Raw genomic sequence first — 21,405 nt, forward strand, 5'->3', positions numbered from 1 at the left:
GCCACGTTCTCTGCTAAACCACATCCCCAGGTGCCACACCCTCACATTTTTTGAATGCTTTCAGGGATGGTGATTCCACAGCTTCCCTGGACAGCCTGTTCCAATTCCTGACCACCCTTTCAGTGAAGAAAGTTTTCCTAATATCCAACATAATCGTCCCCTTGTACATCTTGAGGCCATTTCCTCTTACCCAGTCACTCATCTGTGAGAAGAAACCAACTCCCAACTGTTCCCAACCTCCTTTCAGGGAGTTATAGAAAGCAGTAGGATCTTTCCTCACCCTCCTCCAACTGGGGAGTAGCTGAGGCTCCCATCAGCTCCTCATAAGACTTTTGCTCTAAATGCCATAATATGAAGAATTTCTGTTGAATATTGCTATTATTACTGCAGAAAAACTTTTACTTGCCTTTTTATATATATCATACATGTACACAAATATATTCTACTTTCAGAAGTTGGATTAACTCATGGCTGTCCTACATTGCAAGAAAAGCTTTTATCTACCAAGAATCATAATTTACATAAAGAATAATCTAATAATCATAATCTTCATAAGGAATCACAGTTTATACAACAAAAATTACCTAAATAATGTACCTGGCACAGGTCTTAGGTACCATGTGGCTCACCAGTGTACTCTGTTAATCGTACCATCCACACAAGTCTTCCACGCCAGGTAAGTCAATGCCATGGGATCCCCTGCTGCAGATTTTCAAACTTAACCAAAACAATGTACATACTTAGGAAATCAAATCTTACAGTAAAAGGTTTCAAAGAGCCTTGAGCTACAAAGAAGCTTCTCATACATATATAAACTACATGCCCCATAATCCAAAGTCATACAAATTCCAGTAGTTTCACATTCCAACAATCATCCAGTCTTGAAGTAAAACAAAGCAGAAGGCTTAAAATGACATCGAGGCCTGATTTCCCATCTGATATAAACAAGGTGAGAAACCTAGCAACAACCTGTGCTCCAGAAACTTCAGAATCCTGGTTCCTCATGCTAAGCACAGCCCTTTCCAGCCAAGAGAGCAGCTCTGCAGGAAGGAACAACATACAGCAGCTTCCTGTAAGGGTACACCAACAGAACTACTCAGGCTCTGCAGAGTGAGGTTGCCTTGGGAGTTGTATTGTCTCCCTTAAGCTGCATTCACAGTTGAAAGCTTAAACTAAGCCTAACTTGAATGTGAAGGACAGCTAGACCAACTACTATGGTGGTAGCAGTCTCTTAGCAAGATACCAACATTCTTCTTAAAGTCACAGGCCACACAGCGATCAGCTAGACTGTGTAATTCCTGAAAACATTCCTGCATTCCCAAACAGCTGCCTGAGCACAGTGCTGGCACTGCTCAGGAACAAATGGGAGGCTGTGAAAGGAGGACCTGGGGATGGGCAGCTTAGGAGAAATACAGATACATTTTCCAGGCATCCAGAAATGGATTTGGGAAAACCAAATCTCAGCGGGGGTTGAAACTGCTGAGACACATGACAGGGAAGGTGATGGTTGGGAAAGGTGGAGCTGTGCTTGTTCAGCCTGGAGGTGATGAGTCGGGTGCACATGTGTAAGGCTGAGAGTCACAAGCTGCAGAAAACTACAACTAAAAATAAGGGGGGGAAAAAAGACAAAATGGAAGAGAATAAATCCTGGAAGAGGCTGCCCAGATGCTGTGAATCTCTGCCTCTGCACGTATTTAAAGCTTGATTGTATGAGGCTTTGTCATGTATCACCTGGTTTTGAAGTAATTTTTCAGATGAGAAATCAACTGGATCGTCTCCAAAGATCACTTTCAACATAAATTAATGCTAAATTCTTACAATTCAATTCCAAAAGCAAATCCTAATACAAATGCAGCACAGTTAAAGGACAAGTCTAATATTCAAAAACACATAGGACATTCCATGTTTCTAAAATGAAGAGTGTTTCAAAGTCCAACAATGAGCTAAATCTCTTGAAATTTTGCATTTTCAATCCAGATTATAACTGTTAGATATTATGCCAGAGTGCTAAATAACTGATTCTAGAACTTTCTATCAAAAAATTGTCTAAAGCTCTTAACTGTTTAAAAATAATTTTCCTTTGATAAGAGAAATGAAACTTAGATTACTCAAAGCCAGAGATTGAGAAAAATACTGTAATTAAGTACCCATAGGGCTAAAGAGAATGGTTGTGAAGGCAGTCTGAGTGAGAAAAGAACTTCTTGGATACAAAGGAAACCTAAAACTTGCCTAGAACAGGGAATACTGCAGGGCTGAGGTAGGTTACAGATCAGCTTCACTGCAGACTTGGGGCTCTGGCTCCATCCTGCTTCATTACAGTTTTAACATAATTCTTAATACATTACTGAGTGAGGGACTTCAAATACTTCTCAGATCCTATGCTCCATACAGTGCCATTAATTGGAAGAATCTATTTTTTATTCTTTCTGTGAAATTTCAGCTTCCATCACTTAGTTGCATTGTAAATGCTTCATACTGAAGTTATGTCACACAGTACTTGGAAATTTCAAGGAAAATGGAGCTTCTGAAGAGACCAAAGGATCATAAGCAGAACCTGAGAGAAGATGAGAACTCTGGAGAACAGACCAAAAGCTACTGTTTTGTCTTTCAGCTGCAGTTTATAAAGTATTTGACTCAAATGACCACTATTTTTTATCTAACTTCCCCAGTTAAATTAACTCTTCTTAATATTTTTTTTTCCTAGAATCTACCAAAAGTATTTCACTGAAGCCCATATGCTCTATTTGTTGTTTTGCCTGAGAGAAGAAAAGAAATATCATACATTATACTAAACTTTTTTGAATAACTATATACAAATGGATTTTAAGGTAGAAAAACTGGAATTGCTCATAAACTTCATTCATTTCTGGAAGCAAATCATTCTGGTGAGTTATAATGATCTGTAGAGTCTGAAGTTGTGCCGCTGGGTATTTTCTACTGACAGAGGGTTACAGACGTCTGGGAAGAGACCATATATACGTCAAAACCACATTGTTGCTATTCTGCAAAATTTTCAAAGCTTCTGAGCCTTTTCAGCCATAAAAGATGCAAGTATTCCAGTTGGAAATAATTCACATTTTCCACAGCAATAGCAAATGGACATGAAAGATGAAACTCTAGGTGCAAGTGCCCACAGATGCCACGAGTTTATGAATTCTTGCAAAACGATCCTGATGTGCTGTCATGTAGGGGAATTGTGGGCTACTCAACCATACCCAACATGCATTCATACCATCTTTGAATTTGTGTGCATTCATATGCAGATGAGATGTACACTTTGTAAATATTAGTCAAATTCCATTACTGTACAGTGATACACTACTGAAAGTGAGGGGTGACTGTGCTCCGAAGACTGGGCCAAGATTCAGGAGGTGCAGACTTAATTTTTGCCTCTTTAAAAACTGGCTATGCCACCTCAGGCAAGACAGACTGACAGCTTTTCAAAAGCACTCAGTACCCCACAGAGCTTTCTGAGGAACTAACAAAAGTTCAGATTTTAAGGAAGCTGAAATATTCACCAGTTTTCAGTGAGACAAATGGCAACTGAAACTACTTGATGCTGAACAGTTGAAATGCAGCTCCCCAGCTTCAGCTACATATATGGGATGACATTTGTTGCTGTTGAAAGTTTAGACACAATTCTTCTGCTTCCCGGTCATTTATTTTGTAGATTTGTGGATATGATGCTCCCCTCTCCCACTCTGCTCCCACTTTCAGCAAGATGAATAGGAAGGTCTATTTCCCTGAAGCAGAGAAGGCTGTTGACAGTACTTGTTAAAGACTCTAAATATTTTCTATTTCATCTACATGATTATTCATCTGTGGTATAATGAGCTCCAAGTTTAATGACTGTAATGCATCAGAAATAACTAAAAAGTTCAGATTTGCATTTCCTTGTAAAATTACAATTTTCTGCTTTCCTATCTCATTTGGGTATTTTCACAATATCCATTTTTCTTGTGCTTAAACACTAAAGTAATTATGATCACATGAAAGACATTTTGATACTCTAGTGAAAGTTAATTGGTATTAAGTTATTAATTCTAATTATAATAAATTAAATGTAGGAAAAATATTCCTGTTATGCCCTCTTCTATTTCATTATTTTCCAATTTTTGGCATTTTCATGTTCTGTTTGAAATATCTTGCTCTAACTTCATTACAGAACTTTAAGTATAATTTTTTATCATGTACATTGCATCTCTTGACTTGGAAAAGATTTATGCAATTTTCTCTGACATTTTTTCAACAATTATTTTTACTAACATAAAATCACAACCATTCGGTAATATACTAACTAGAAAAGAGAATTGCTATAGTGGCAAGTGCAGTTTATGCCATGAAAACATGGCTTTGATAATAATGTACACTAATGAGAGCAATATGCAGATATACAAAAGACATAACCTAGAGCTCTGCTACAGTAGTTACATCATTTGAACTTTGAGTCTTGTCCAAAATGCCTCCCCCAGAAGAGTATGAGCTGCCATTCCTAAGTGGGGAAAAAAGCGTGAGGAATAAGAAATTACATAAAGTTGAAGACGTAAATAAACTATTTGTTGTACTACAGTGAAGACTAAGAGTACTAAATACTGCCAAGGAAGGTCTTTGATTACAAAATCATTTAGATTGGAAAGACCTCCAAGACTAAGTCCAACCATTGCTAGTACTTTTTTTTTGTGCTGTTCATTTAACTTTAAAGTTTCAAATTTAAACTCCGTTGAGAATCAAATATGCATATGACAATATGAAAAGGTTTAAAGCAGGTGTGGGGTAAGCCTTAGAACAATAGCTATCTCAGCACTAGGAAGCCATCACATCTCTAGGGAAAATAAACTCCCCAGGGTTTCTGTGCCATCATTGTACATAAAACAGCAGCTCCTCACCCTGGTGCAAGGTCACAGCTACTGACGCCCTCCAACACTGGCAGCCAACACAAACACCAGAACCTCTAATCTGTGAAATGGAAAGCTGTGCATGTGGAAAACTGATAGAAGTCAAAAAAGCCCTCAAAAACATGTAACTATTAAAGGGATTCTATACACAATTACTACAAAGAGACACAGGAAACGTTGCTGGTTTGGGCAACTTTTTATGTGCAGAAAGGCACCGCTCAGGGCAGTATCAGTTATGTGATAACAACCAGTCCATTTTTAAGGCTGCAGTCAGACTCCGTAAGTAAAGTCACATGAAGTCACACTTGGATCACTTTTGTTTTGCAGAAAGGAAACCAGCTTCTAGCCAAGTGAATTTACTTAAAGGCAAAAGAGAATTTTTTTCCCCTACAGTGTGGAAAATAACACAAATATCTATTCTTAATTAAGGAACATTACAGAAAAAGTTGATACAGAAGAGAAGTCTAGGTTTGCCTTAGCGTTTATATCCTGGTAACTTTAAAACTGCCATACCACCACATCAAAATGAGTCCTTATTTCATACTATGCTAGGAAGATTTTTTTGGGAAAAAAAAAAAAGTTGTGTGACCAATATATTTTCATTTGGAGTGACATAGTTATTAAAAACATAGAATAACAAACTGATGTTAAAATTCTGGATTCATTAAGACAAGATTTCATACCCAGAGCATATTGAAATACATGGAGTCATTATCAGTGACTTCTCCAAGACCAAGACTGGAGACATCAGTAAGACTGGGGTGGGGGTGGAACCCAAACCAGTAAAACACCAAAAAACACCAAACCCAAAACAATGACAGTAACTGCACAAATAAAAATCAAAGAAAACAAAATCAAAGGAAAAGAAACAACAAAAAACCCCAAACCCTCATCAGCTTTCACCATATACCAAACAATGCCCAAACGAGCAAATTTCAAAACAGCAAGTACCATGAGGAGTGTTAGAAAGGAGAGAGAGAATGAGGACTTTTTTGTATTTAAGGGCTTCCTCTTGAGGCTCCTGGATTTTACTTCCATAAGAAACAACTCTCTTCATGTTTTCTTGCAAAGAGGATTATCGCCATAAATCATCCTAAGGGTGTATGTTTTAGGAGATAGCAAGACATAACTAATTCTCTATTAAAAAATCCTCTCCAACTGGCAGAAAAAAAGGCCAGTCATCATATATTGCAGGGTTCTTTTAATTTCCAGTGAACTTTGCTTCGAATGTTTTTAGGAACAGTCAACTCATGAACTGCATTTTATCAACACGCTTCCTTTAATTCTTAAAGATGTCTTGGATATCAACAAAATCTCCTTTCCCAGCAAGCTCTCCTTTCTCTGATCATCTCTGAAGATTAGTGTCAGAGAAACAATTTCTTGAGTCTTATAAGGAAAAAAACTCTTCCATCCACAGTAATCTGTATTCAGAAAACTGTGTAGCAGAATGCAGATCACTTGCTCATGGACAAAGAACATCTCTGTTATTGCTTTCCATCGAACTGATTTGATTTTCTGAACATGTCATTCTTCACTCACACGATCACCTTTTGAAATAAATCAGATGAAGTTTTGCCTTTTCCTCCCAACAAATACAAAGGATACACAAATAGAATGTTACAGAATTGGAACAATACGAACATTTGGAAAAAATCCATGAGTCTTGTTCAATACTTGCATTATGAATGTTTTCTGAGGCTTTAATCATTATTTCACCATGTAGTTACAAGTTATGAAATCAATGTGATATTTCAGTCAAAAATCAAAATGTTACAAAACCCAAATTAAGGTATAATAGATACATGCTTTCCTCTTAAAATGAAAAGTACTGCAAAATTTAATGAGACACTTGAGATCTGAGGTGGAAATATTATTTAGGTTTAAAAATGGCTGCATGTGTCATCTAACTTGATAAAAGCTGTGCAACACTATTCCAGGTATCAATAAATAAAACAGTATGAGAATCCCATAATCCCAGTTACAGAGCAGAGAAAATTTTTGCTTGTTTTGAATCAAATAACTGATAGTTCTAAATAATAAGTTTTTACTGTGATGCAAACAAAACAATGGGGTGTTCTTAAAAAAAACAAACAACAAGCAAACCCAAGCAAACACATCAAACCCAACGTATGCTACAGTCCATTGCAGATTCCTGAAGATGTTCTGGCAGACCTCAGAGGCCATCAACACAGAGGTCAAGGAGGCCCTGTCAGGTCAGAACCCACAATAAACAGGAGCAGAACTGGAGAGGATACTTAGGCATATATTAGCCTTTTTTGGATCAAGAGTCCTCCTAATGAGGCTGAGAATTCCTAGACAGGAATTCTCTATCCCTTTCTTCTACTCCAGAAGTTGCTAATGCTGTTGTTTCTACAGTTCCCATCATCTTATCACCATTTGCTTTATTTTATATTTTTTTCTTCACCTACTCCCAAGATTATGCTCTTAACAAAGATAATGAGATGTGAAAGATGAAGGAGGTTTCTTTATTTGTCTTGAACAACACAAATGAACAGATATTGTTCAATGCATGAAAAAAAATTTCATAGCTTCGGCTTGCTCTTGAAACAGGTGGCACAGTCACCCCAGCAAGTAACCCACACTCTCCAAAAGTAATATAAAGCCAAGGTGTCTGGCAAGGCTACACAGTTAAATGGTAATACATCCTTTGGTCAAAAATTCAGTTTGAGAACACACAGAATGAAAACAAGTTCAAAATCTGGCAAAGAGCAGAAGGAGACTCAAATTTCCACTACAAACACTTGCTCCCTTTGTCGCACTGCTAAGCAAAAGAAAACTGCAAACACAACAGCAGAGAACCTGAGTCCTGTATTGTGAAATATTATTTTAAAACACATATTGGGAAATGTAATTTTAAACATAAAAAAAACTTACTAAGATTATTTTAATTAATGTTTTTTATTAAGAAATAGCAATAGTAGAAGAACCTTCTTCAGACCAGACCACAATGAAATCCTATTGAATTACCCTCAAAGTTTCAGCGAGTCATAGCTGATTACTCAGTTTACTCTGAGTTATGCTGGTTACTGCATACTCCCTCCTCCTTTTAGCAAACTATTTCCTAAGCTATTATTTAGGTAAGATGCATTTCCTGTCAACGGATGTCATTAGAGAAATTGAAGTACAATTATAGAATTATGTTGTAATTGAGATAAGAAAACATGACTTCTGGTTTTACTGTGCAAAAATGCCATTATTATTCTACCACATTTCCCAAGTATTTGACATTTCAATATATCCAGAAGATAGGATCGTTACTCATTGCCTTTGCTATTGTTCAAAAGAAGCTTCTGCCATTAATTTTAATTTTCAACGTACTGTAAGCATGCAGCAGCCTGATGTAAAACTCCTTTGCACTCAAAATTTCTATCCATTTAGCACCCATTAAGAGGAAAGCATCAGGCAGAAGAGAAACACTGGTTTGCTTACTAGAAAACCATCACATTCAGAACAAGGATCAATTAGCCATTAAAAACAGGAGGCATGCAAAACAAACATTTACTAATTTTTTCACCATTATTTAATTTGGCAAATTCCTGTGTCTGCAGTTTTCAAATTAAAAACAAGATAGAACGTGCTGTGTTCTACAGGTATGAGGAGAAAATAATTTCATAATTTCTTACCTTTGCATTATAGGGAATATAATGCTTTGATAAGGCTTCAGGAGTGTGCATCCATGTTTTGTCTACAGAAAAGCAAAATAAAAGAAGCACTGAATAGGTTATTTAATTGTTAAATTTACTGTAATAGTATCCATCTGGAAAATATCAACAACCCTCCTTTTACTCAGAAAAGTGTGTCTGAAGTACTTATTAGACTGGAGGGAAATAACTCACATCTCCTCAAACATTAGATGAAAGAACCTGGTTACTTCTCTTGGGCACATTTTCCATTTTAACTCACTTGATTTTCCATAAGAATTCCAACTACTCCCCCCAAAGGCATTTATTGGCCTAAGGTTGTTTGCTGTTTCTGCCTCAGAGCAGTATTTTCTGCATCCTGATGTTAAAGCACCAACTCCAAGGTGTGCTTCTAATGATGGGGGGGTTTGATGAATTATGTGCTTTTTCTGATGAATTATCAAGACAAAGGAAAAGTTATCAAAGCTGTAACTGACAGAAAAACGCCCTAGTCCTTATATATGAATGAGGAAGCCCATCAGATTGACTGATTCACAAGTTCAGGTCTTCTTTAATCTTCCTTACTTACCCTAAAAAAATTTGCATATTTTCCTTTAATTTTCAAAAATCACTGCTATTCCCTTAATTTTCCTGCTGCGTGTTTCATATGGTGACATGATTCCATAACTATTCATCAAATACTCTTCTTCCCTCCTTATTTTAATACCTTTTTTGAATGTTCTACTCAATTTAAGGTGGAATTCCAAATGATAGAAAATGCTTCTTTGTTTAAAAAACTTTTTAAAGTTCTCTCATTTAAGAGTGTTTAAGAAAAAACAAAATATGTTCCAAAATACTAAGTTGTGTTACCACCCACAAGAGATTCTGTAACACCAAGTAGTTTTTTATAAAGCACATATTGAATATTTAGCAGTATTTTCTAGCTGGAGACTATCCTGATTTAAATTAGCATGAATTAAAGTCACAAATCTGGAACTTTATTGAATTAAGTACCTTAAAGCAAAATTCCACTCTTGGATATTCACAGACAATCCCCTTTGCCTTTATTGAGAGCTGCAGTTAAAGCAATTACTAATGACTTTGTTATTTACACATAAAACCAATAAAATCCTGTTCCCTTCAAACTGTTGAAGAAGAAAAGCTGTGGCACTCACTAACACAAAAGCAATAACTAAATATTTTAGAATATAGAGAAGCAAATAAACTGTTAAACAAGATATTCACCACAGTCACCACGGGAACAGGATCAGAGCTGCAAAGGTTGGGGAAAAAGCCTTTTTTTGAAGCAAATTTCATTCTAGATGACAGTAATGTTCAGCTCCATTACTGAAGAGTGATATAATCACTTCTTAATTAAGGAAGAATGATTTGTCCATTCAGCAGCACCCAAGAGTACGATTATGCACTGAAGTGGCTCTTCCTTTCATTTGTGGCTTGTGATTGGAAAACCAGAACCCAGAACTCATATCCTGGAGCATTTTAAGACCTCAAACCTCATGTCTATTTTAACACGATATCAAAAGCTGATGTCATCCAGAAGTGAAAAACAACCATCTGTGTGAATTTTTGAATTAGGAATGTGAGAAGAAAGCCTGTCAACCCAAGAGATAAGATGAAGTCCAGACAAGCAAACTGGTGACCTGCACAGTGCTCCTTTCAGCTCCATAATGCACATTTGTATCACTAATGTCAATGTTTAATGTACCCATTTCCTGCACATCAACTGTTTATTAGCTTCAGTAAGGATACTGTCATATTTATAAATTCATAAAGGAAAATCTAGTAAAAATAGAACACAAACTCTTTGGAAAATACAAACAGCCCTCCATTCCTTTCATTCTTAGTACTAGCACAAACAAGGGAATGGGGTGCAGCTTCCAAAGCAATTTTACAGGCAGACAATTGACTAGACAGGTAGCAGTGACACTAATTTTTCCTTGCAAATATTTCCTTCTCCCTTCTTCCTATCCCCAAATAGGGCAAGTTCAAACCTGAAAAATAAATTATTAGTTTGGGAGTCAAGTGTGAAATGCTGCTCTTAAATAAACATCTGGTAATCTTTACAATGTCATTATTAGCTACAAAGCTTTACTTTAAATGTTTCTGTGAAATCATCAAGTTGCCTACCAACCTCGGATTCCATCAAGGATTAACACTGCTAGGCAAGTTTTGCCATAGCTGTTGGCATCCCTAGTTAGGAGGAAGCTTAGGAAATACGGATGGGGACTCTCAGCTCAAAAGGAAATTAGTAACTCAGCAGGGTACCAAAAAGATGCCTGGATTCTACAAGTCTTACGCTGTTGATTAAAATAGTGAGCCAGCAGCCAGCATTTCCAACATCCAGATTTCAATCTGCAGGCACTGAGACATAAATAATAAAGTTTTCTACTGACAATAGAAGCCCATTTCCTAGAGGCAAGTAATAATTACAGAGTGCTGGCACTTCTGAAAGAACTCTTAAAATTAGATGAAATCAATACAAGGCAAAATCCACATAGATAGCAAAGATGTGTAAAAACCCACACAGGCTATTATGGGGAAGTTCTTTACCAGCATTACCTTCGCAACTGCAAGCTCTGATTTTGGACTTATGCCACCCTCAGCAGCAGTTTGAAACACTGCTTAGCATTAGTTTGATTTCACAGCAGTTGAGAAAGACCAAATTTTGCATCTAATAAAGCAGAAAAACATGAAATCCACCCCACCCCCCCCCAATAAAACAGATATTTATTTGAATATCTGATGTAGTTCTGGCTTGTGGTTTGCATGAGCTCTCACTTTTTAATTTTTAAAGCGTTTTCACAGCTTAACATTTAATTATTCATTCTGAAGTAACAAAATATGCAAACTGAAAATGAAAATCACAGTTCATATTATTGTTTCATTAGTTCCACAGCAGCAAGAGTTCTAGACACTTAACACTAAATAAAACAGTAAATCCTAAAGAAAGGACCAAAAGCCTAGATAAAACCAAACCTGACAACCACACGCATCTGATGTTAGCAGCAGTAGAAAGTGAAAAGAGACTCATGCTATCACACTGGGTGAGAACTAGTTATTTTAGATTTTGTCTGAAGCTCTTAAATCTAGATTGCCTTAGCATTTACATTAAAGTTTTAACAAGTGCCCACTTATTTTTTGAGAACTGTAAGTTTAAGCCACCCAGAGTCCATTAAAACATAAGCAGAGTTTAGCTTGAATGAGGCATGAGAAGTTCTAACAAGTTAGTCTGTGTGATGGTTTTCCTGAACATACTGGTGCTGTGTGGAACAGGAGATGTGAAAAAGGTCACCACTCAGATTTCAAGAGCACAGGGTGGGACTTGGGTGAGAGCTTCTCAGATTCTGCCTCTGCCAGCATTCACTAGTCTTCTAAGGGCAGTGGGCAAAGTCCATAAAATTAACTCTGCAAGACCCAGGGTGTGAGAGACTGAATTGCATGTGTGGAGGCAGGAGGTGGGACACTTCCATGGTCACAGATTAGTGCTGCTCAGAATTGAGACTCCTTTCTAACCCATCTTTAATCATGCCAGCCCCTTTCCCTTATAAAGGGAAGATTCCTTTACAATCTGCATTTTCCATCAAGTACTTGATCATCCCACAACCAGGGAGCCCCGGGTGGGAGCCGTTCCAGAGGCATTGGCAGCACTGGGGGAGCTGGGAAGGGGAACGTGCTGACAAATCACACACAGAACTCAATAGACTCGGGGACTTCATAAAGTATCCAGAACGACTGTGCTGCACTTCAAGGAGGATGACATTAGTTAGATAACAGCTCAGCTGACCATTTATCTACCAAAAGGGAAAGCAGCAACAGTGCCAAGAAATTGTTCTCCCTTTGAGATTAATTTCTCTGCATATTACTGCCCAAAGAGATTATAGAGTGCAATGTTCACCCTGCAGCTTTAGTTAACTGCCTCCCTAAAGTCCACTCTCATTATTAATTAATTAAAAGTCATTAATGAATGTGTCTAAAGTATTTATCAAAGCATATGAGACCTAATGGCCATTCACCTAATGATGAACAAAGAAAGACACTGATGTTAACAATTTTTTTTTAGTGCCACAAATACAGTAATTTCTAGCAGGTAAAAAACAGAGCCTTCAGTCTTTATCAAATCAAAATCTCTCTGACACCAGTGAATGTTTTTCTTGCTAACATCATGAAAGTGTCTTTTCTTCCTGTTTTACAAACTTGCTATGGAAAGAGATCTTACGTGACAATCAGCCTAAAAACAGACCCCTGAAGAAGACATCGTACCACAAGATCAGTGTTACATTTCAGCATTATTGCCCCAGGGAACAAACAGCTTTTTTTCTTCTGCGAGTGTATATATGCATCTGTATCTTTCACTTTTCCTAGGGTATCTATTTTTCTATAAAGTAAACCTTCACATTGGGACATACAAGAACTATCACTTTCTTTATCCTGCATTGCAGCAGAAACAGGAGGTTCTCATAAGCCTCATTTATGTTAGTCAGACAAACAGAATCTGTCTTCTTGACTACAGTCAACAGATGAACTGATGGCTGAAGCATGAGACTTATTGCTTGGTACCCGAGTTTTGATCAGAATGCAATACCTAAATACTATTAACAAATAAATCTATCCATATTACTGCAGTTCAGCTGTAGCATTTGTTCCAGCCACCTTCTAGAGGAATGACTGAGTAAAGTCTGAGTGTCTAATAGCAGCAATTTATTAAAGTTATTACCACGTTACTGTGATTAAGCAATTGAAATTATGAGTCAGATTCTTCCCTAGGCATGTATAGAGAAAAAAATACATATATATATAGTCCAAAAATAGTTACTTTTGTTATTTCTTTTTCTTTTCTATTTCTCCTCCAGAGATAATATGTTCTTTGGAGGTGTATTTATTCTTTGCCAAGACATGAGCTGTATCTCCCTAGAACAGAGTGATCTTTGCAGAATGCTTTGCCTTTCTGTGTCCTTCTCTCATAATATTTAGGACCTGATGAATGGTTTTAAACAGCTGATTGCTGTAATTGCAAAGTGGTACCATAGAATGCTGGGTTGGCATAGTTACAGAATGGAAACAAGCCTAGTATTTGCATTTCCTCCAACAGTAACATTCACTACATAACCTGCATATTTTATGCTGTATATTTTTAAGACATGGATGCTAATCTGTAGGTTTTAACAAGAAAGAAAAACACGATAAAAATAGTATGTTAGTGCAGTGACTACTGAATCTTTGCTTTCACACTTCTCATTTATTGATGTTAAGAACTTTTAACAAGTTCAGCTTCCTAAAGCAAAGGGAAAAACAACAAGAATAGATCTGAGCTGTTTAGCCCCTACCCCTTAGTTCTCTTGCCACAAGGAGATCTACCTTGTGTCTTTGCTAAAAGCTTCTAGTTGAAGTTGAAAAAGATTACTGGCATAACTTGATTTACTTTAAGTGACTGCATTTTCACAAGTTTTTACAAACTATGTAAAATAAAACCTTCAACTCCATCTTTTACTTTTTTAGTCAAGAGTTCAGTGAACTATTCCAATATTACAATAAATAAATTCAGAAGAGTATCAATTAAACTTTCAAAAAATGTTTAAAAGGCAAGTTTTGAAAAAATTTCTTACTGTTAAAGTAAGAACCTTATATAGGTACAGCAAAACAAAGTAAAACCACCATAAGTGCTAATCTTTTGCACAAGTTTTATTGCTATAAAACAAAGCAGTCATTGTGATTCCTATCAAGGTATGGTTGGTACACATCCAAATTTCTTTCACACAGGAAGGGATAACTTGTCTTTAACTACACATTCATCCAGCCATCTCACAATGCACCTCTGCAACTCAAACATTTAGGCTGTGGCTTGGGGGTTATTTGCAATTGTACATATAATATTTACATCATACACCAGCTTACATCAAGAATTTATTAGCTTGTAGAGCTCAGATGATGTGCTTGGCAAATCACTGTGTGAATCATTTAGAATTCTGCAAATTAGCCTGTGTAAATTTTAATAGAGCAGAAATGATGAAGTTTAAGACTCCTTCAGTGCTGCTGCCCTTCTAAAGCCAGTATTTACTGCCTTAAAGTTAAGCAGCACATGTGTTCTGCAAAGAAACTCCTCAGGTTTTGCAGAAGTAAAAAGTAGTTCTTGTGGTGAATAGAATTGTTCACCTGCCTAGAATATTCTTTAGAGCAGGCAATAGATAAGATTAGTTCTGTAACACATTTTTGAAGATAATGCAGATAAAACAGGCAACAGGAAATTATTATTCTTTCCATGGTAACAGGAGAGAAAAATCAAAATCAGGCTTAGCTGCACGAACCCAAGAATTCTTTAGAGAAAGTTTCCAAAGCATACTCCTGATTTGTATGCCTACTCTGAAGACTGTAATCATTTATTTCCTAAGCAATTAGAGCTGTCTTTCCTGCTTTCAGGATGTAAATATACCACCATAAATATATGGACAGTTGCATACAAATGTTTGCAAACACATGCTGCAGGACTAACTACTTCTTTTTCCAAACAAACAGAAGACCATTTGGCCCTTGAGAAATTCAGGTGGTAACTCTGCACCTCTCCTTGCTGGCGTACTTGAAAGGGTACCCCATAGCTTAAGGAGAACAGTATAATAGTACAGATGATACTTACAGAAACATATTCAGAAAGCAATACAAAAAAGGTACTCAGTCAGTGAATATTGCTTTTCCAGTGACCCCCATAGTTGCCGGTAGTTGGAAGACACAAGACCTCTTTATGGAGATATTACAAAAGTATTAAGATAACTGATTTTGTGTCAAGTAAGAAAAAAAGCACCTTCTTTTCCTCCTAGACTTTGCTCTTGAAAAAATTCTTATTCAAAAAAAATCCTACAAATGTCAAGCAGCAGCTTTTTTGAGGTGGGGGGAGAGGTGGAACTTTAGATCTGGTTTTGGTTTGGTATTGTTTTGGGGGTTTTTTCCTGGCAGGTAATAAGTGCTTTTATGAAAGGACAAAGTGACAATAATATACAAAGACTGCAATATAAAAGACTGTGACTACTTGTATGCCTTTACAACTATGTGAGCATGTATTCTTTAGGGTTGTCATTATTCACCATGTGGAAGTCCAGCACACATTAGCCTATTTGTTTAAATCACTGATGTGAAATATACTTTCTGACAGGATGAAAGAATTTACCTTAGGACTACACTTATCCCCATCACTCTTTTGGGCCTTCCTCTGTTGTCTGCTCATTCAAAATAAAAATGTAAAATAAAACACTTGGCATCTCTGGAATACAGCATATGTACATAATAAAAATAAAGATCATATTATAGCCAGTCCATTCACATAAAAGCAGATCCTATAACCTTTGATTGCAGTGTTTTTCTGTGTTAGCCCCTGCCCATTAAATGCATCTGTCTACACTTTCATAAATGAGACTCATAAAAAGCCATTGCACAGAAATGTTATTGCTGAAACTTAGGATTTAAAACAGGCCATTACTTCAATACATTCTATTTAGTATTATAAAGACCATCTAGATCTCATGGGCTGGTAATTGGTACCAGTTACCAACCTTACAAACTGCTATCATATGGGTAAAAAGCCCCAGAAAATTTAGAGTCCTGCATAAATTGAGTTTCATGCCATAAGTAAACCAAGGCTGACATTCATTATGGGACAAAGGAGGACCGTTGGCGTGTAATAAATACAAAACTAAATTCAACTGTTACATCCTGCACAACCTCACTGACTTCGCACATTGTAATCCATATTAGATTTAGCTCTAAGTAGACATATATACCTACATTTTGGCACTATATGTCACTCAAAAACTATCAATCTTTTGCTCACAGAAGGTTTGGATTCCAGCCATACCATATTTAGATATATCTCTGTCTTGAAGGAACAGTAATTTTCTTTCACATTTCTGATGAGGCCAAAGCCAAGAAATACTAGTTAATTTTTGTTTACTTTTTGCACCAGTTCTTAAACTAATAGCTTTGAATGGAAGGATGCAGAATCAGTAAAATGTGTCAAATGCATCTGTGAGAGGCACCTCCATTCACTAAAAAAATTGAGCGAAACAAAAGTCCCACAGTTAATGTTTTCTGTTCTGTTTATGCAAATAAATCACATCACACAATCACAGAAATTAAGGAAAAACAAGTAATCCAGTTTAGGTAAAATTACAGTCAGAATGAGAAAAATTTACAGCCCAATTTAGCATTTACAGACATCTCTTACAGGAGAAATACATTAATATCCCTAAGCTACTTAAAAGAGAGACTGAATTTATCAAGATGAAAACATATTTCAAACTGAACAGACTTCCATCAGCACTCCAGACATTTTGCACTGCAGCATTTCAAAGTGAGCATGCTATCACACCTGACCTTAAGGTAAAAATGAAATGGAAAATAAAGAGGACTCTTCAAAACCCGTGACCCAAAACTGGATCACATACATAAGCAAGTTCCTGATACTGTAATTGAAACAAATATTTCCACAAGCTTTATCATAAGAACAGAATAGCAAGAACATACATAAGGTTGTTCATCAATTTGGATTTGTGGAAGAAGGAAAGAGATCCTTAAAAAAGAGATAATCTATCATTCTAATGTAGTTTTACTTCACTCATTGATTAATGAATGGGAAACAGAATGTTTAGTTTTGTACAGTTTGTACAGTCATATAATATTTCTGCAACAGAGAATTTCCTCCATAACACATGTATTTGTTAGTTCAACCAGGCTGTACTGAAATTCAGAGAGAGGCTATGGTGCTTTGAACTAAGTTTTTTTCAAAATTGGAGCATGTGACTACAGCAGGTGCTGATATCAGCTTTAAATCTGAAATTAGCTTTTTTTTGTGAATAAAGTTTGTTTCTCTGTTACACAAGCTCATGGGTAACAGATGAGAACAGATATGATAACCTGAACTGCTAAAAGATTCCATTTATTTAAGATGACTTGTTCAAGTACTTCCTGAAACAAGCTGAATTTGTTTAAAATTTACATTTTCTTACATTTTTCATTGTCGCTATGAGGATGAAAGATGAACAGCTCCATTTTATTCAATTTGAGATTTAAGCATATGAATTAAGCCTTCAACTAAAATGACTATCAGAAAAAAAGATTTAAAAGGAAATACAAACCCACTCCAGGTTAGTTCTAGTTTGTGCCAACTCTCAGGCAGTCAGACAGGCAATGTCTGTACCACCTGATTTTAAGGCCAGAGCACTTAGCACCTTGTTAGTTGAAGTGGCTACTTCAAACCCAAACCATGAGCCCCAAAACCAAACTTACACTGAGTACTGCTCCAGATAAGACATCCGTAGTAAAAAATTGTGCTGCAAAATGCAGCACTGGTAATACTGAAAGTGCTCTGAAGAGCAGTGCTCTGGTTTATGACAAACCTTCTGCTCCCAAAGGTCTCCCAAACCCCCACTCATTTCACATATCTTATCTATGGGAAGCTTTTGCGTGTGATGAATCAGAATTAATTTTAAAAAGAGCTCCATTCCTCTCTTGGCAACTCACGTTTCATTCCAATTCTTTTCGGAAAGCACTGGTTGGAATCCAGACTCCGACAGTCAAAAATAACAAAAAATAAAGAATGAAACCTGGATTTTAGTGCTTCTCTTCTTGCTTTGGTTACCAATATTTGTCAATTATATAATTTACTGAAGATTTATAAGGAAAGTTTTGTTGCCTGATTCAGGGGATGGCACAAGAACTGAGCTCATCAGCAAGTACAGCAGGTACAGTACAGTCCAAGTCATTTTAGTCACCAGTTTGCCCAGTTCAAGATGATAACGAGCTGTGGCACAAAGAACTATCTTCTCTATGTGCACAATATTAAAAGCCTTGTATGGACTGAACATAACAATTAACAATAAGGAATATTTATTCTATAAATCTGCACAATTCAGATAATCTGTGTCTGTTATGAAAGTACCACCTACATCTACTTAAATTCCCCTCACAATCCCATACGTTTGAAACTCTTTTTTTTGTTGCTCCAAGGTAACAGAGATGTGTGAACTTGTAATTTGCACAAACCCTCCAGCACAGGAATCCAGAGACTAGTTTAGATTTAGAAAGAACTGCTTGGGCAGTTACAGCATTCACGTAGATAAGTCCCCAAACTATCCACGCTCTTGTGGACAGAAGATACCCACAAATAAACCAATCAAGCTCAGGTATAGAGATTGTTGTATGTCTGAGATCTGGGAGAAAAATGTAATACAGTAAAGGCAGTTCAGCACTTGAACCTGTTTGAACCTGTTCTTAAATGCAGTTCTTAGACATGAATGCTGATAGAGCTAAGCTCTTCTGAACTTCAATTTGCATGAAAAATATGTAATTTTCACTTATTCTTGACAATTGCTTAACTGAAACCTGTTGTTTTCCTTAGGATATGAAAATGGAAATGTCATGTGCATTACTATGAGTGAAATAAATGGATGACAGCATTCAATTCTTCTGGCTGTTCAGGTTCCGAATCATAATCAAGAATCCACAATAATTGTGTTTCATTGTGCTTGACAGCTTTTATATGATACTTTTTTCTTATTGGGGTAAAAAAGAACACACACTGAGTTAATTGAACAACAAAGCAAATGCCCTTAAATACAATGAAATTACAAAAATTTAGGGAAGGTCAGTAAGAATATTCTCATGAAGAAATTAAATCAAAAGAACAAATCCAGACCCTTCAAATGATCCCAGAAAACTAGGGATACAACTTCACAATTTGATCACAAAGCCATGATGCAGACACTGCAAAGGGCACTAAGAAACAGTGAAAAAGCATTTTAATGCTCTGAGTGCAAGTCAAAACACCAAGGAACTATCCCATAAAACACAACTGGTCTGTTTCTGAAACATGGAAGGCTGAGTTCCAAACATGATCAGAAGTCATTAGAAAAAATTAAAATAGAGGGGAAAAATTTATACAATCTCCTAGACAAAACAATCTACAAACGCCAAGATTCTCTCCCAGATAAAGCAATCCACAGTTGAAAAATATTGAAAATGGTCCCTCAAATGATGTGGAAAAAGCTTGGCAGCTGGTAGGTGCAGCTCACTTGGCAGAGGTGTTACAAATACCAACATAACGAAATACATCAGAAAACAGCACAGGGGTTTAAGCTTATTTTCTTGTGGTACTGGGGTATTAAATGATCATTCAACCTATTTGACAACCTTTGTGAATAAGTGTATTTTCCTTTTCCAACATCTGCTTACATTCTGGATGAATCTTACCTTGATTTATCTGGCTTTAACAAGTAAATGTACTAGACATGCAGGAATGCAGTGATGCTGTCATTTCATGTTGTTCTAAGGTATGGTAGATTCCTTCTATTTCCAGCTTTGACATGGATACCAAAGCAAAAATTCTTGTTACATAAATAAAATATTTACACTTACTCCAGCTGAGGTTATACTTTGTTATTAACTCAGGGGCTTCAGCTTAATGTGTATCACATTTAGCAATCTTGAGAAGAAAATATACAAAAAAAATAAAGAATACTGAATATTTTCTACCTTACAAATGAGAAAAATAGCAATAAAGCTGTCAGTAAAATAAGCTGCATCTCTAGTGCTCCATCTAAATACTTATGTTTAATGATAAACAGACCATTAAAAGAGAATAAGCAAGCCAGAGCAGCAACATATATAACTCTGAATATTTATTAGTTTGATATTCTTTTCGAAACCATGCCATTTCAGATTGCCACAAATCCAGAATAGCTTCTGAAAGCTAAGAAATATCCTGCTGCATGAGATATTTCAAGTACATTAAACACAGTTTTCTAAAACAGCTTCTCCAAGAATAAGACTCCAATGGATATATATAATACAGAAGTCACTAACTTCTTGGAAGTTCTAAAACCCTCCAACACATCCTTTGGTGTATGCAGGCAAAAAACTGAAATTCAACATAAGCCTTAGAATGCAGAAAACCCCATAACTATTTATCAATCAAGAATCCTTTGCTCTGTACATCTTATGGAAGGTTGCTCATTTCTACCTAGTTAATTAATTGCAATTATTAAGTGCTTCCAGTTATAATTCTTAATAGTCTCAAGAATTTTTACAGGATGTTTATGTCTCCATGGAATATGAGCTAAATTACTTACCTTTCTTCCTGCTAAAAGCACGATTCATGTTGAAAAATCTACCCGGTCAATGATGCTTCTGGGTTTGTTTTTTCCTCCCAACTCTGACCTGCAGAACAATACACATAAGCAAACAGGAAATTCCATTATTATATTTCAACTTCTCATTATTTTCATATTAAAGGCAATGCAAATGACCTTAAGAATTCTGAAATAATTCTGAGATATAAAAGGGAGATGTGCTTTGCTGAGGAAGAAATTTCAGAATTGAGAAGATCTGTGTTCAAAGTGCCCAGTTGTACTTCACAGAGAAAGACATTTTAAGTTTGGTGAAGCTCCTCTCACTGAGACTTCAGAGGCACAGAGCAGGTGGTACTATACATACACATGAAGACAAATATCACACACAAATAGGTTGGAAAGAAGGCTTTAAAATTACTACAAGAATCCATAAAAACACTCAGTTCACATTTGCACTCCCTGTTTTGTGTTATTTAGGCTGTCAGATTATCCAAGCTGGGCTTTCATCTTCATGTGGGCTTGACATTTGGGAAAAAAAAAAGTCACTATATCTTCCAGGGATTTAATACTAAAAAAATTGTCTTTATCAGTGCTACTACCTCCATTTACATCAGACTGTAGAATAACTCCAGTATTTTCTTCACTTAAAAACACTGATACACCCTTAAATTCTTATCTTAATTTTTGATTCACAATATTATTTTAAAATTTTCTTCATCAACATTGTACAGCCAAAAG

The 21,405-nt window shown here is 36.3% G+C and overlaps 1 protein-coding gene across 5 annotated transcripts in view; it reads right to left on the reverse strand.

Moving 5' to 3' along the window:
- Positions 1-21,405, reverse strand: part of GULP1 (GULP PTB domain containing engulfment adaptor 1) — a 153,482-nt gene that overhangs the window by 59,715 nt on the left and 72,362 nt on the right. For all 5 annotated transcript variants that reach the window (XM_071562461.1, XM_071562462.1, XM_071562458.1 and 2 more), the window contains exons 2-3: positions 20,668-20,755; positions 8,540-8,601 (exon numbers count right to left, since the gene is read on the reverse strand). In XM_071562461.1, the coding sequence (XP_071418562.1) occupies positions 8,540-8,601; positions 20,668-20,695 (90 nt within the window). In that variant the 5' untranslated portion in view covers positions 20,696-20,755. The remainder of the gene's footprint in view (positions 1-8,539; positions 8,602-20,667; positions 20,756-21,405) is intronic.

The sequence above is a fragment of the Pithys albifrons genome, chromosome 8 (assembly GCF_047495875.1).
Source record: "Pithys albifrons albifrons isolate INPA30051 chromosome 8, PitAlb_v1, whole genome shotgun sequence".
Classification (NCBI taxonomy): domain Eukaryota; kingdom Metazoa; phylum Chordata; class Aves; order Passeriformes; family Thamnophilidae; genus Pithys; species Pithys albifrons.